The 17778-nt window shown below is 40.4% G+C and overlaps 1 protein-coding gene across 2 annotated transcripts in view; it reads right to left on the bottom strand.

Moving 5' to 3' along the window:
* Positions 1–17778, bottom strand: part of CNTNAP5 (contactin associated protein family member 5) — an 809041-nt gene that overhangs the window by 274560 nt on the left and 516703 nt on the right. For both annotated transcript variants that reach the window (XM_019749552.3, XM_019749551.3), the window contains exon 12: positions 5890–6009. In XM_019749552.3, the coding sequence (XP_019605111.3) occupies positions 5890–6009 (120 nt within the window). The remainder of the gene's footprint in view (positions 1–5889; positions 6010–17778) is intronic.

The raw sequence follows: 17778 nt of genomic DNA, 5'->3' as shown, positions 1-17778 counted from the left end.
CACGTTTTGGAGGGTAATCCGCTTTATTCAAAGACCAGTGATATACATCTTAATTTCATCTTTAAAACACCCTCACAGAAACATTAATGATGATGTTTGACCAAATATCTGGGCACTGTGGCTTAGCCAAGCGGGAACATAAAATTGATCATTGTACCAAGGAAGGCAGGCCACCGCTGAGGAGTCCCACCCCTGACCCCAGGTATTCACTGCCTTCACCTATGACTTGCTGTGCCCAGCTCTTCCTTCACGCCTACCTTTTTCTGTACATCGATCCCAGTGTCCAGAACGCCTGACTTCCTGAGAGCTTCTAACCCATCCTGCAAACCCACCTTACATGCATTTTCATCCAGCAGCACAATTCTGAGTTCTTACTGGGTTCCTTGTGGTCTTAAACACATCTCTTCCTACTTACCCAAGTAATGGTCATAGCCAAAAAAATAATCCCAGATGTCACATCATTGGCAGAAAGTATCCACATCCAGACCAGGAGATTTTTTTACCACCAGGTAGTGGCACGGGACCCAGATGTCCCCTTTAACAAAACATTACATCTCAATATGTCACAGTTTCTCTTAGCTGTCTATTATCCTTCAGTTCTTCATCATTGAGTGACCTCAAGCCCTCAACCTTTAGTCAGTCACTGTCCAAGTCAGTATGTGTTCCTTGCATTCATCCTCATCTCACTCTCATTTAACCTGAAAAGGGAGGTCCATTCTTCTTCAGGTTGGAGACTATTGAATAAGTCCATGCTTCATATGTTTGCAAGGTTTGGGATTTGGCCTCCCACCATCCTTGACTCTTGGTGAATTCTAATCATTTCCCCAGACTTCTTTGGATGGTTCTTTAAACAGACTAACATGGATATTTTCTATTTGCCTCACCAGGTACCCTTTCTATCCCTCTGCAGCCTTCTCTGGGCCCAGGAAGACTGACTGAAAGCATTCCATCCGTAAGTGCTGTTGCCTTCCGAGTTCTAGCTGTGTCTGCTCAATGGAGACACAAGGACACTGGAAGGAGCTGGGAGACTGAGGTGATTCTCCAAGATATTTGTTGATTGTCCCCACATAGGAGGGCACAGATCCACACGCTGCCATCCTTCCTACTCTGGCAACAATCTCTCCTCTCAGGCAACAATCTCTCCTCTCACTTCTCTGAGTCTCATGGTGGTGACACCCCTCTTACTAGCTCTGTAGTACAATCTTTTTCCCATCATCTCCTTCTGCATGCTCACACCATTGTCAACAGTCCCTGAATTGAAAAAGCCGTCTGACAAAGACACTGTCCTCAAGACAGAGGACAGTGTTAAAGGTCACGTATGACGTGAGGATGGTGTCCTGATGCTGGGACTCAGAAAGCTCTCCCTGTCTCAATCAGGAACAGGAAGTACTCTGCAGGCTCAGGAATTCCTTACAATGACACTGCTCCTTCTTTTCCCTGGAATTGAGACAGCAGATTTCCTTACTGAGAAACTGTAATTCAGACTGTGGACCTTCAACAGTTTTTACTTGTCCCTGCTCAGGTCCCTTGGATCCTTTTCTTTTCTATTCATTCAGTGTCATGAGTTTTTCAGTTTTCTAAACTAGTGACACAACTTGGAGAGTTTGGTGGCCCCCACATATGCGCAGGTTCAAGGGACCTAGAACTTTGTTCCTGATATTTATTTGCTCTTTCTGGAAATGTCTCCCTGTGCCTCTTCTTTGGGCAGCTCCACTTTCCATCCAGGTCTTAGAGACACCACCTGCCCACCCCACGGCCCTTCCACTCCACAAGAGGCTGCATTAGGCTCCACTCACAGGCTCCCAAGACTATGCATAGCCTGTCATTGTCATAGTGTAATCCTTGCTGTGATTTCTCCATGATTAGCATGTCACGGAGACTGAAATGATACTATTATAGGTCGAATTGTCCCCCACCCCCAAAAGATATGTAAAGCCCTAACTCTCAGTACCTGTGAATATGACCTTAATTGAAAATAGGCTCTTGTCAAATATCATCAAATAAAAATGAGGTCATACTCTATTACGCTGGGCCCCAATGCAGTATGACCAGTATTCTTATAAGAAGAGAACACACAGTCACATGAGAGGAGATGGTAACATGTGACAAAGTCACCTGGAAACAGGGTGTCAGCCTCTTAGGAGTAGAGACAGAAGAGCTGCTACAAGCCTAGAAATGCCCGAGGTTTAGGCAAAACACCAGACACAAGGAAGGATTCTCTCCTACAGGATTTCAGAGGGAATCCGGCCCTGCCGGCACCTTGATTTTGGATTTCTAGTCTCCAGAGCTGTGGGACAGTGTACTTCTGTTTTCTTGTTTGTTTGTTTTTAAGCCACTCAATTGGTAGAATTTTATTATAGAGACCTGGAAAAACTAATGCAGACTCAATTTTGTATCCTTAGCATTTCACAATGTACCTGAAATCTGTACATTTACATTGAGCTGACATGAATAGTACATCACTTAGATGTTAAAAGGAGACCAGATGGTATCCCTGCAGAAACTTATTCTTCAGCTTCCTTATCCATAAATTCAGTCAATCCTCCATCCAAACACCGGGCCTTTCCTTTCTCCCACTCACTAGTCCCAAGTAAGTGACTTAGAACCCAGTCCTAGGTGTGGCATACTGTCAACACTTGCACAGGCCTAGATTCAGGCCACTTTATAAAGAAGTCTATCAGCCTCTTAGGTCACTCCCCCAAAACTAGCCCACTTGCCCCATGCACAGATCACGCTGCCTTACACCAAAGGGGACAGCTGCTACTTGAGCTTTCAGGGATCTCATCACCCGGAGACCACCCAGTGTTGGGTAAGATGCACAGACTCATCTCTAGGAGGATTTCAGGGCCACCACACCTACAGGAATGGGGAACTAATGCCCCCCCCCCCAGGGGACACTGTAAATAGAGATGCTGTTGGGATTCAAATGTACGTTTTCCACACAAAAACTGTCCTGCTTCATCCTCAGGTGATCTATTGGCAAGCACCTGTAGACTTCCTAGGAGAAACTTCCTTTTTTGGTTGAAGCTCACTTATCTCTCAGGGAATCTAAATGAGGGTGGCTTGGAGACCACCTGGCCCCAGATCCTGATCTTAGAGACCTGCCACTAAGGGCACCGGTGCCTAGACACAGTGCAGGTCCCAGCCTGCTAGGGCTGCTTCCACTCTGTTATCACCTCAGTAATGCTTCTGAGAAGGGCAGAGAGCAGCAACTCTTGTGTTTGCACAAACGGACTTACACACAGACCAAGTCTTGCATTTTCCTCCCCCAACTCCAGTGCCATTCTCTCTGTCCGTTTCCTGTCTTTCTTCTCCCTTCCTCTCTTCCCTGAACCACTTTGATCACACTTTTGCTAGTGTCATAAATCACTTATATTTACAAACATTTAGCATTTACAATGAATATGGATTCATTGTAATACAAATAGAAAAATAAGGATTTGATTATCAGTATATTTATGTACTAAAAATATTTGTCAGTTAAATATGAGAATTATATAATTCAGCCAACACAGAGGTTTGTTTTAGAAAACAGCAAAACCAAAAACCTATATATTTTGCAGACCAAAAAAACATATTTAAAAGAAATGTCCAATCATGCATGACGATGCCTACGGACTCCCAGACACAACTCAGAGGTCTTGCTTCCTTCAGGATCACGTCAGCAAAAGAGCTTCATTTAAATACAAGGAAACATTCATCTTTAGCCATTTCTGGACAAAATACCTACATAATCCCTGAGAGAAATCTTTCCAAAGACAAGCAGAGATTCTATGTAAATGAGACCTATGAATCAATCATACCCTCTGTGTCATTTTACTTCTGGAGAGTTTAAAAATTTAAGCTATATTTAATGTACATATTTAATTTCAAAATATACATGAATAATATAAGGACAAGTCTATTAAATTCACAATTTTAAAATATATATTTAAAAACATACATTCATAGAAAAAAGTCACATGGGAATTCTAACAAAAATAACAATGGTAACATCTGAGTTGTGGTTTATAGGTGACTAATATTTTCTTCATATTTTTCTTGTTTCCTTCAATTTGACTATAATTAAATTGATTTATTCTTAAAACAAAAATAGAAGCACTGTTTAAAGCAAAACAAGCAATACGAAGCATCCAGTTAACATTTAATGATACAGATTATCACCATGCCCGAATGTTTTCTTTACCTCCTGAATCCTGACTATTAGTTCCAGTATTTATCACCTCGAGTGAGTCAGGGAATTCTCATGCTCTCTTTCCTTCTATGTAAGCTAGAGATAAAAATATCGACCTTATGTTTCTGCTGTGAGGATCAAACAAATGATATCAGGTGCCAAAGTTGGTAAGCACTGAGCGACCACACCTGACCACTCAGGAGCAGGCATGCATCTCCTTCCCCTGATTCTGCAACTAAGTCACTTCCTTGTTTTTTGGTCAAATGTGCACCAGGGACAATTTGCATCAGACTCACTTGGAAAGCTCAGTAAAAGTGCATTTACTGAATGAGAATTTCTGGGGTTGGGAAGTTTGTATGTTCAGCAAGAATCCTCAGAGATCTCTACGTTAATTACATTTTGAAATAACCTGGATCCACCGAGAACCCTAATACTTGACCAGGTATTTGAACACTGACGGTTACTACAACCATGAAAAGAAAACAGCAACACAATTTCTGATGATGTTATAGGGCTGCTGAGAAGCAGCTAGCATATATGTATTTTTGGAGATGAAGCATTATGGAAATGCAATAAGATGGTATTCAATTCTATGTAACTAGCATTTTCTGCAGGACAAAAAAACCAAAACAAAAGAAACAGCGTGGTCCTTTGTACTCAGATGGACCAATTGCCAAAGTGTCCTTAATCACCATGTTTGCAAAAGTTTGCTTGCATTTCTACCTGTGATATTGCATGTTGTTTTCCCCAATTTTTCGGCCTCAGAAATGACAGTGACTCTGTCTTATTTCTCTGCATATCCTCAGTGCCCAGGACAGTATCTGGCTTCAGAAAGAGCTTCATAAAGGTGGTTTCCTTGCTGCAGAAAAGCCTAGGACTGGAGAATTCAATGAGAAATAACTGTCCCCCACTTTTATTCTTCATTACATGATTCTGATGGCCTTTCGAAAAGGTAGCGCTTGAATCAAAAACTGTGCCTGTGCCAATCAATGCCACTCACAATGGAGAGAGCACTCACATTGATGTACTTTTAGATAACTATTAATGTTGCATTTTGGTTTTGTGGAATTATTTTTCAAAATACATTGGTGATCCTCTGCTGTTTCTGAACTCATGTAATAAGGGTCTCTCACTAGGTCCTCCGTGCTTTTGAAAGAAGTAGCCGGTTATGTGAGATCACCAGGGAAAACAGAAAGAGCTCACTTGTTTTTGTTGGGTGTCTAATGGAAAAAGAGTCTTATTAGTTGCTCCAATACACGTGACTGTGACTAATTCTCACAACTCAAGGAGGTAGCAGCTACTCTTCCCATTTCACGGGTGAACAGCTGAAGCTGGGAGAGAGTGTGGATTCATGCAGTCCTCAGGGCCTGCTTCCTGAGTCAACGTTTCCTATTGGTTTTGAGTTCTGTTTTGTGTTTGTTTGATTTTCCTTTGCTTTCTATTTTTGAGTTTTAAGAAAAAAAGTATCCTTGACAAGCTCTACAGAAAATAGTTGATAATTAATTTCTTTGTTTTGGTAGAAGTTTTAACAAGTTTTCTTCTCTCACGAAATAACCTAGCTGCTCATTCTATTATTTCCTTAAATACCACTTTGCGCCCCAGACGCTGGTCTTTGAAATTTCTGTTTGCATGAGCATCCCCTTCCCGTGGGTTTCCCTTCTCTGTACACCACCACATAACTAGGCTGAGCGTGAGTGGGAATACTGCACCCTCACCTGTGACATTGCAGTATACTTGGAGAGGTCCCAGCGGCCCGCTGCCATCAGGGTCGATGAAGAAGAAACCAGCCGTGTTTCCTTGGTGCCTGTACACCTCGCAGGATCTCTCATAGAGGGCTGAGAAGACACAAAGGCAGCAGGAAGGAAACTTTGTATGTCTCTTCATATTCCCTGGATGGATCAGTGACTCCAACTTATATTGATGGTCAATGTTGACTTCCTTCCCTTCTCCTATAACCTCGACTTTCCCCCCATGTCTTAACAAATAAGCATCGCAGGGTTTGATGAAGTCACATCCTCCACTCATCCTAAGAGTCATTCTTCTAACCAGCTCAGAGGTCACATCCTCTGAAAGGTCCACCCTTACCTAGGACAAGGACCTTCTCAATGCTGATGTATATGTCCCCCCGGATGCCCATGCAGTGTATCAAGCTAGGATCATCTTACACTGCCCTGCCCACCGCCTCCCCCAGTGGTTACAGAGTCTGCAAGAGTGGTGGCCATGTGTTGTTTGACGCTCTGTGCCAGCCTGCAGAGTGCCACATTCACATCAAGAGTTTGACTAGTGGCTGGAAACCTGAATGAACATACACAGTCATGACTTTGTATTAATAAAGTAAAATGGCACTCTCATAATGTTCTTTGCCCAGAGCCCTGCATAGTCACTCATATACCGGAGGTGCTCAATCTGCTTTACTCTATTTTGACCTAACAGGCACTTACTGAGATCCTAATATATGTTAACAGTGTGGCTGCCACCAGGCGACAGAACAGGAATGAGGCAATCCATCTGTGCCTTAGGAAGCTCACAGCCTGGCTGCAGCCACAGGGGTTGTTAGGCACAGGTGCCCTGAGATAGGTACCGTGACCAATCTGCAGGTAGGAGAAATTTATAAGTCTCATTACACCAACATGAATGAATCAGTGGGTTTAAAGGAGGCACCTGCTGTCTCATGCATGAATGCTGCTTCATGCTTTAAACAAAACAGTATACCCCAGAGCAGCAAGTACACATTAGATTGTGTCTCCTTCCTAGTCTTAAAACACTGAAACATTTTCGTGGCTCCCGCTAGCATTAAGGACAGAGTACCAACTCCTCACTTTCACCAACATGTCCCTGTGACGAGTGCCCCATCCCCGGAAAATGAAGCTGCAGTTTGTCATGAACAAGGGTGAAGAGTGTCCCAAATAATTCATTACTAGTAAAGTTCTAAAGCTTGAGGGGCTTTGAGTTTTTATAAATTAGAGTGAAGTCAAGGTTATGTTTGTACTCACGCACTTCTCTCTTGCAGCCTTCCACACTTCGTGAGGTAGGAGGTGAATGGGAGGGTCCCAGTTGCATTCTACATACTGAGCACTACATATAGCGTATTCCTCTTTGCCCAAAATGACAGTCCACCTGAGCGTGTGTCACACATATGGACGTCAGCTTTTATGTGTGGTGCCTCCCCCAAGCCACTCCCTCACTCACAAGATAACAACCCTGTGAAAGGAAATGATGCTGTTCCGCCCAGATCACATTTAGGGGATTACACTGTGGGTTAAGACCCTGAGCCCTGGAGTCCAGCTGGATAGTTTCGTATCACACTACCACTTACTATTTATGAGAGCTCAGATATGCTAATTCACCTGTGGTAGGCAACCGCTAAGATAACTCATCTTATCCTCACCTCTTGGTATTCATACCTTGCTCATGAATTAATACCCTCTCTTTGAGTGTGGGTTGGCCTTATAGACATGCTTCTAAGGGAATATGATAAAAGTGATAGATGTAACTTGCAAGACAAGAGTATAAAGAGACAGTGGCTTTCATTTTGGGTGCTCCTGGATTACTCGCTCTCAGAGAAGCCACTGTATTTCCTGAGGCAGCCCTGAGAATAGGCCCACACAAGTGAACTTGGAAGCTTAGGAGAAAAGCCATGGTGTGGGCTCTGAAGCAGATCTCCACAGTTCAATCCTTAAATGGTTGCACCCGTCTGACATCTTAACAACAGCCCCAGGAGAGACCCAGACAGAGCCACCCAGCTAAGTTGCACAAGGGCCCAGAGAAACTATGAGGTGACAATGTCTATTGTTTCCAGATGCTACATTTTTCTATAATTCATTATGCAGCAAAAGAGACCTAATAAACTTTCAATGTATTAATTCTCATGTGGACACGGGTATAAAAAAGCCTACTTCATACAATTGTAGTAAGGATTCAAAGAGACAATGCACATACAGCACTTAGCATAGTGCTTGGCACATAGGAAGTACTTGATAAATATGATCTATTATTATTAGTATTATTATTATTCTGTTTCATGCCATGTTGCCTCTACTTTTTTTGTCAATTTTGTACTTACTTGACTTTTTTTTTCCATCTACACAATGAATCACAAAGCTTGTTATGAAAAACTAATAGACCCTACATCCCTTCTGTGAAGACATGATAGCTTTTAATTCTTAGTTCATTTGGATTATTTCCAGTTTTGGGTTGTTTCAGTTGTAGCATTTTTAAATTACCTAGAGTGTTTGCTTCTTCCTTTGAATATATATATATATATATATATATATATATATATATATAATTATTATTTTTTGTAATAACATGCAATTCTTTATTATTGGTGCAATTTGTCTCTAATATCTATGAGAATACTAATTATAACAGTTTCTTTTACATTTTCTTCTTTCTGTACATACTGTTTCTTCAAGTGTGTGTGTTGTGTGTGTTTAGTTGGTGTATTTGTTTTGTGTTTTCTTTCGGTCTCTTATCTTTCACGTTCGACTCTTTTCTACATGTCAGGTAATCTTCTGTACTCATCTCATATTTAACAGCATTCATTAAAATACTGATCACTCTAAGCAAATGTCTGTGGTTTGTCCTCCAAGGTCGTTACTGTAGGGTTATCTGGCTTAGGAAATCCTCATGTCAGTGCCTTCAGGTGTTTTCTCTTGGTCTTGATAGACTATAATTTAGAGGGATGTTTTCCATGTGATTTGGAAGGTGGAAGTGACACAGACACATATTCATTTCACACTTGTGCAGTCAGGGCAGGGCATGGGGTGCTATTGTCGATTACCTTTTACTTATCTTTTGTTACTTATCTTTTGACTTAAGTTATTAATGTGGGACAACCAAGCCAAGTCAACGCCTACACTCGATGGGCCATCTCTTCCTTTAGTGACCCTAAGTTCTAGTCTGGGCATGTTTAGACCTCTTATGATCACCCCACTACTAAAGTTGAAGGTTTGGCTGTGCTTTGGAGTCAAGGTGTTTCTCTGATCAGACGCTGACTGAGACATTTAAAAAATTACATCATTGACTACTTTTTATGTGAAGCTTTACAGGGAAGTGAAGGTAAGTATATATGTTCCATCCACCAACCATTCCAGGAAGTACAAACACGTTCCTTGTTTACTGAGCTGCCCTTTCTACACTGCTTGTCTACCACACCGCACAACAAGTGCTGTATGAACAATTACTCGCGAGCTACTAATTCTTCAGTAACTCTCAGGCTCTCATATAACTAAACAAAAAAGACATTGTTCTAGATCTCTGGTAATTCAGGGTCTTAAACTTATCAAAATTAATCCCAATACCTATACAAGAAAAATGTAAAAGACCAATTCCTATGAAAGAAAAAGTATTTAAAGAGCTCCCCTAGAACAAGACAGCAGGATCAGATGATTTCTCAAGAAAATCTTTTAAAGGGCAGATAATTACACTGCTACTTACGCTCCTCTAAATCACAGCAAAAGAAATCTTCCAAATTTGCTATATGAAGTAGATAGAAAGGTGATCCCTAAACATAACAAAGATCATACCAAAAAAAGAAAACTACAAACTCGCATATGAATATCAATAAAACAATTGCAGAAAATAGCAAATAGAACCCAGTAGCTTATTTTAAAAGGACTTAATGGCCAAGTGGGGGCTTAATCCAAAAATGCAAGAGTGGTTCAATATTAGAAAATGTATTAGCATATGTATATATATATATATATATATATATGCCAAAGAGGGGGGAAAAAAAAAGACCATCTCCACTAATTTAAAAAGACATATGTCTTATAGAAGTTCTAAATTACCATTGGAGGCCACTATAAGAGACCCAACACATTTGCTGCTGGGAAGAAGATGGAAGCATGAATGAAAAACAAAGAAGCTCTATCATTAGCAAGACATGTGTCCATTAAAAACAGCAACTAGTGAATGCCAGTGCTAATTTTGAAGGTCCAATATTATGAGTCCACACAAAGAGCATACTCATTAATGAAAAGGACATAGTACGACTCATTAGAATAAATTTTTACATTAATATGTGCAGATGTATAATGAAGCTGGACAGAGCACTTGGATAAGTGTTTCCATATTTAAGGAAAAGAGTCTGAATCTGGTCCTGGCAGCTAATTTATTACGTCAGGCACAATTTAAAATGTCCTTGTGAAGCCCATTCTCATTATAGATAATGATAGTGTTCAGACAACAAAATACTTTTATTTAGACCTCACCCTTTCAAGTACCAAAGTCAGAGCTACAGTTTTTCTTCCCCTTCATTTATATTCCTATTATAGAACTAGAGCAATAGAAATGAAACTTACAATTACATGTTTTCAAGGCTTTAAAATTGTTTCAGTCCTATTTCCCTCCTCGTTCTCTATGGCCCCAGGACTCTAATATTTACTACATGATTGCATATTTAGTTGTAGATCTACACACATAGCCTACAGACATAAATAAAATCAAATTAATCCTATTAAATAAATGCCTATGAAGCATTTTGCATTTAACAGCTATTTATTTAATTAAGTTTATCAAACCCCTTGTGCAGTAGTTTTGTGGGACTTTGCCTTGGCCTGGTTTCAGTGAAGAAAAGATAAAAAAATAATGTATTAAAACTGATGGGATTTCTGAAATTAATTCAAAAAATGTGTCAGGGGATTAAATTAGAAAATAGATCTTTTGATGTCCCAGTTTGCACATAGTTGGTACCGGCTGAAAATAGACAGATTCTGTAACATTTCATTACTTAAAAGGAGGTTAGTGGAGATTGGAATAGATTAGTGGTTGCTGGAGGTTAGGGATGGGAAATGACAGAAGGTGGGTATGGCTATAAAGTAACAGCATGTTGAGTTCTTGAGATGAAATATTCTGCATTTTGATTGCATAAATCTATACGTGATAAAATTGCACAGAACCCCCCCTTCTCTCTCTCTCTCTCTCTCTCTCTCTCTCTCTCTCTCTCTCTCTCTCTCTCTCTCTCACACACACACACACACACACTAGTACATGTCAAAATGCAGCCATCTGGGTAAGCTCTGTACATTTTACCAATGTCATTTTTCTGGTTTTAAGGATGTACCACAGTTATACAAGATGTTACCATTGGGGAAAACTGTGTAAAGGGTACATAGGAACCCCTGGTATATTTTGTTTTGCAATTTACACTGAATTATTTCAAAATGAAAAGATTTATATCAAGAAGGCTATGACCCAACAATTCCACTCCTAAATATCTACTTTATAGAAATGAAAACATGTCCACATAAAAATCTGCACACGAATGTTCATAGGAAGCATTATTCAAAATAGCCCCAAAATGGAAACAGCTCAAATGGCCACCAGCTGATGAATAGGTAAACGACTGGGGGTGGTATATCTATACAGTGTGGATTTTCATTAGGTGATGGAAGAAATGAAGCAGTGATGTGTGCTACAACAGGAATGAATCTTGAACCCTGGAATCATTACATTAGGTGAAAGAAGCCAGTCACAAAAGATCACATATTGTATGAGTCTATTTATGTGAAATGCCCAAATAAGGCAAGTCTGTGCAGACAGAAAGTGTACCAGGGGTTGCCAGGCGCTGGGGGTAAGGGCTGGGGATGAGCATCAGAAATCGGCCATTACTACTAATGTATACCGTTTCTTCTTGGGGTGTTGAAATTAAGTAGTGATGATGATTGTACAACCTTGTGAATATACTAAAAAACACTGACCTGTACACTTTAATAGGGAAAATTTTTGATGTAAAATATATATTTCAATAAACCTGAAAAAGTTGAGGGACAGGGTGTTGGGTTACTGGATACGTCCCCAAAAGTGTTTTAGTTTCCTCCAGGACACCGTGCCTGGGGGCCCTGATGTCTGTTCCATCTGATGCAGTGTCCATCCAAATAGAGCGGCACACCAGCCAGATGAGTTCTGGTGAGTTCTAGGGGCAAACAATATGCCTGCATCCAGCTTCACCTCCCTCTCAAAGTGCAGCTATATTTCCTTTTCTCCTTAGAAACCACAACACTTTCCATTACATAAGGACAATGAAGTTGCAATTGCTAAATACAAGTTGAGAATCTTGGGTCTAACAGGCCTATTATACATACCCTGTCATCCTTACCCTCTGTGATCCAATAAATTAATCTATAAAATGCACAGTAATTATCCTTAGTAAAGTGTTGTATTTAAAATAGAAATATGTAAACGTGATTTATATGAACCTTCCTTGTAATCCACATGTGAATTAAGTCCAGCTCGTCATGTGAATGGGGACGAAGCATCGGGAATCTCAAGGCAGGTACTGGCATGACCCTCAGAGGGCACACACGGCTTCTAAAGCAGTGGTTCTCCAAGTGTGGTCCTCAAACCAGCGGCAACTACTGTCACTCTGAGCTTCCTACAGATGCAAATTCATGGACTCCATTCTGAATCAGAGTCTCTGGGCACAGGGTTGTGGTAACTGGCTTTTAACAAATCTCCAGATGATTCATTTGCAAGTTAAAATTTAACAAGTCTTGTTCTAAAAATCTTTGAAAGCCACACTTATTAAATAGTGACACATCTTCATGATTTTTTTTTTTTAGTAATTCTGTCCTACTTGCTGAAAACTCAAGTTTCTAATAAGTATTGATACAGTCAAAATACTAATTTCAACTTTTGCCCAGAATGCTAAGCCTCTGTATATTTTTCTCTCCCATTTTGTTTTGCCTCATACTATTGTTTTTATTGGGAGGAGTGATGTTTATCATGTATCTGCATAAATCAAGAACGATTACTAACTCACTAATTAGATGACCCTACACTTGGTTAAGAATGTCATCGCTTATCATTTGATGTTGTTCAAGCTGATAGCTCTGAATCCAACAACCACTGATCATTTACAAACTTTTTGGTAAATTGCTTAATCTCTTGAGTTTTATTTTCCTTGAACTTTTTTTTTTTATGAGAATGAGAATGAGATGAGGTAAAGTATCAAAATTGGCTGTGATAGTGTTTCGCCAACATTAGGCATTCGGTAAGTGAGAGCTATCAAATTGTTATCATTTATAAATACAATAAAACAATTTAAACAAAAAAAGGGTGGGGTTCACATGCGTGGCCCTGCAGTGAATTTATCAAATAAGTACCATATCCCAGCCATGTATTAGGTATAGAGTTAAGTGCTGGGGAATACATAGATGAGTAAGATATTGCCCCTGCTCTCAAATGTTAAGTTAGGTAAGGGATTAGATTAAGTTATAGTCTTCATTTATGTGATGACTTTTTTTTGGAATTGGATCTTAAATATTTGTATTTTCAGGGACTAGCCTGGTTCACAGTAGGTGTTCAAAAAATGACGTGTTGGTGAATTTAGAAACATTTGAAGAGGCTAGGAGAGCCCCCTGAGGGAACCTGTGAGGGCCACACATGTGTTTAGCAGCTGTGCCTTTTTGAGAGACCTCTCTGGAAACTGGATCAGAACTAGATAGATTGAGGGCAGAAGACAAGGGAGGAGACTGCTGCAGTCATCCCTGAGGAAGAATGAAGACAAAAGCAAGGCAGAGGCCGCTGTAGGCCTCTTCAGAAAGAGGGGTAAGCATGGCACAGGGACAGGTGTGTGCATGTCTGGATCTGAAGATGGCCATTCTATAGCTTGTCTGGGACTCCATATGTCTGGGCATCTTACATGGAAAGGATTAATTAGACATTAATTAAAGAGAAACAAGAAGAAATATTCTTTTCTTCTGGAGGACAAAAAGGTTTACAAGTTGATTTAATACAAGCCTTTAATGTATCTATCATTGTAATCCAAATTCCATTTCAAATTACACAAAGATTCAGTACAAGAGCAGGCTACCACACAAGAGGGAAACCTAGCAATGTGGGGGAGAAATGTCACCAGCTCATGGACATGGTCTTACTCAGAGACCTTGGGTTTGGTATTAAAATTGCCATCTGGTGAGTATGGCCTCCAAGCGAGCATCTCCAAACCCTTTACTTCAACTGTGGACTAGAACAAGACGCCCTGACACATCCTGCCCCCACGCCTTGATTCCATCACTTTCCCTAATCTGCCTACTCCTAGCTGCGTTCATCCATCGGGAAGTCTTGTCTTATCATGCTTGAAACAGTTCCCTGCTTGTTTCATGGGAGTCAGCCTTGACTTCAAAACAACATGATCATTTCTTTGAGTGTAGAGTTCATGGGGTACAGTGAAAAAGAGAGAAGTTTTTAACCCAAGGAGTTTTGTATTAAAATGCTAGCTTTGCTGCTTATGAGGTTTGGAAACTTAGCCTCACTACTGCTCTAAGGTTCTGTTTTCTTAAACGTAAGAAGGCACTAATAGAACTTCCAAAGGTTTGTAATGAATTTCCAAGCAATCACTTTGGCTCTGCAATTACTATACTGATAACTACACAATAATTATAGTGATTTTTTTAGGGATATTAAGAAGCAACAACAATTTCTGTTCTCCAACAGAATAATTGAAGAGATGGACATGCCACCATTTATAACGTAATATGGCATGATGAGGAAATGTACAAAGCCTAGTTTACATTTGACAAAAGAATAGCCAGGCCCACTACCGCATTTCCCTGAAAATAAGACCTAGCCGGACAATCAGCTCTAATGCATCTTTTGGAGCAAAAATTAATATAAGACCCGGTCTATTCTATTCTATTCTATTCTATTCTATTCTATTCTATTCTATTCTATTCTATTCTATACCAGGTCATATAGTAAAATAAGACCTGGTCTTATATTAATTTTTGCTCCAAAAGACACATTAGAGCTGATTGTCCGGCTAGGTCTTATTTTCAGGGAAACACAATAAAGGCATTAGATCGATGGCACTGAAACGACCTGGAAAGCGGAGTAGACGTGTCCTGGGCTGACAAGCAATACTACACCCTTCCCCGCAGAGGTGACAGCACATTTTACGAGTCAGAGGTAGGAAGGACAGCATGGCATATGTGGGCTACCAAGGGTAGTTTCATGTTGCTCCAGATGAAATGAGGGAGGGACATGTGCCTCACTTCCACATGTGACACTTAAAGGTTTTCTGTGAGTGATTCTCACATCCTTTCCCCTCTACCAGGAAAAAGAGGTTCCCAAGGTCCTGACATGAGCCCAAAAGAAACTTCCATTTTGCTAAGACACTCAGATTAACCAACCTCTTTCCCTCGCTCCCTAAGCTGTAGCTCCGCTACGCGGAGATTTCTGAGTGCCAAGCTTGATAGCAAGCATTCCTCTTTATGGATAATGCCAGTGAGTTCTCACAATGTGAGAGCTTTGCCTAAAGCCACCACAGCTGATAAGGGGTGGATCTGGGCATCTGACATTGGTTCCCTGCTCTACACTCCTTGCTCTCTCCTCTAAATGCTGAAAACAAACAAAAACTCATAAAATAGTTATATTGTGGTCATACGTTTCTAAAACTGGCCTCAGACAGAGTAATAAGGCAATCCTAGTGAAAGTACCTTGAAGGCATCCTTGAAAATAATTACACAATGTTTATCTCTCTATATTTTACCATCATTGTTAACAAGTTCAGGATCCTCTGCAGAGGCCACGCTGGTAAAATAAATTAATATTTTGCATTTGCAAACCATAAAGAATGTATCTTCCAGTATGAATTGGTGAATGCCTATTTTTTAAGCTGTGAAAAGGACACTTTACAGTAAACAATATGTGTCTTTTAGTGTGTGCAGAGCACATAATATTTGACACAAAAGGATTAACCCAAATGCCCTAAGCTATGCTTACAGAGAGGATATTTAATTTTGTTACCCAGGACAAGTCATGTCGGTGCAGATTACACTCAAAATGTTGTAGTTTTTCCTACCAGATTATGCTTACAAATTTTTCTCATCGTCCCTGGGTTCAGAGAATACGAACTGCCATGAAACAACATGGCCACCAAAGAGAAGCCCTAGACACCAATCTCTGGGCTAGAGATGAATTTATTGTAAAGCAAAGGAAACTACAACTTCAGGAACCCCTAGCAAAGCCCTAAAGTGGTTATGTCATTTTGTAGACGTGTGTGTCAGCCAGGGTTCAGTCAGAGGAGCAGACCATGGGGAGATAGCTATACATGGATCTTTAGGCTGATCTGTTACAGGGAACTGTGGGAGCTGGTGGGGCAGACTTAGTAAGGTTGTTGTTTTTGCATTTGATAATGGAGCTTGCAGTCCACAGTCCAGAAGGAAAGATGGATGTGAGGTGTGGGAGTAAGAACAAGCAAGGACACATACATATGTGTCAAGCCCAGGAGGATGGACCGAAATCTGTGAGATTTCCTGTTGTCTGTCCACTGCCCATGCCAGCATGGTGAGACACGAAACCTGCCTCAGTGAGCTGCTGCTTCCCTTCTACCTTTCAGACCTCTAACCAGTGTCTTACCATTGTGTTTTTCCCTAAAGAGAAATCCATAGGAAGGAACATTCTGAGGAAAACAGTTCAGCAAAACCACACTGACACATTCTAAAGCTACAAATTTCGTGAAAGTAATATACTTTAATAACAATCAGTTAAAATAAAATATGTAACTGCCAGATGGGTACTGGACTTATCAGGGGGATCACTTCATAATTGTGTGTATGCCTGACCACTGCGCTATATACCTAAAGCTGAAATAGAATAATATTGAATATCAACTATAACTAAATATATATATGCATACATATACATACACAGGATACAAAGTACAGGATAGGGAATAGAGTCAATGGTGTTGTAATAGCTATGTATGGTACCAGATGGGTAGTAGACTTTGCAGGGTGGTTATCACTTTGTGAAAGGTGTAAATGCCCATCACTATGTTGTTTTGTAAACCTGAAACTAATATAAAAAATTAAATTTAAATTAAGTTCGTGAACTTGTTGCAACGATGTTGTTAACCTTTTTTCATATCAGAGGGACTATTCATTATGAATTTCTACTAACTAGACAAACAGTTCACCAAGTTTACTATTTGTAAGTGCTGAAAAGGATGTATGAAAAAGTTAAACGACCTGAACTTTCTGCCAACAATTCATAGCTCTTGCATCACGACAATGCACCAGTTTACACAGCACTGTCTGTGAGGGAGTTTTTAGCCGGCAAACAAATAGCTGTATTGGAACACCCTCCCTACTCACCTGATCTGGCCCCCAGTGACTTCTTTATTTACCCAAAGATAAAGGAAATATTCAAAGGAAGACATTTTGATGACATTCAGGACATCAAGCGTGATCTGACAACAGCTCTGATGGCCATCCCAGAAAGAGTTCCAAAATTGCTTTGAAGGGTGGACTAGATGCTGGCATTGGTGCGTAGCTTCCCAAGGGGAGTACTTTGAAGGTGATCAGAGTGATATCCATAACAGAGGTATGTAGCCCTTTTTCTAGGATAAGTTTGCAGACTTAATTGTCAGACCGTGTGTGTGTGTGTGTGTGTGTGTGTGTGTGTGTGTGTGTGTATCTGCAACTGGCTAATACTGCTGCTGTCTCTTTTTCCTGCCCTTCTCATTGTCACACTTCTCATGACAGGTAACATTGGCGAAGCCACAGACATTATTGTGATTCAGTTAATTAGGAAGTGTGCTGTGGATGCATATTCAGTTTAGATTGTATGGTGGAGGCATAGCCACATGGTTTGTGGCT

Source organism: Rhinolophus sinicus, chromosome 17 (genome assembly GCF_057876585.1).
Source record: "Rhinolophus sinicus isolate RSI-liver-muscle chromosome 17, RSI-T2T, whole genome shotgun sequence".
NCBI lineage: Eukaryota > Metazoa > Chordata > Mammalia > Chiroptera > Rhinolophidae > Rhinolophus > Rhinolophus sinicus.
The sequence above is the reverse complement of the archived record's forward strand: the minus strand, read 5'-3'. Positions and strand labels throughout refer to the sequence as shown.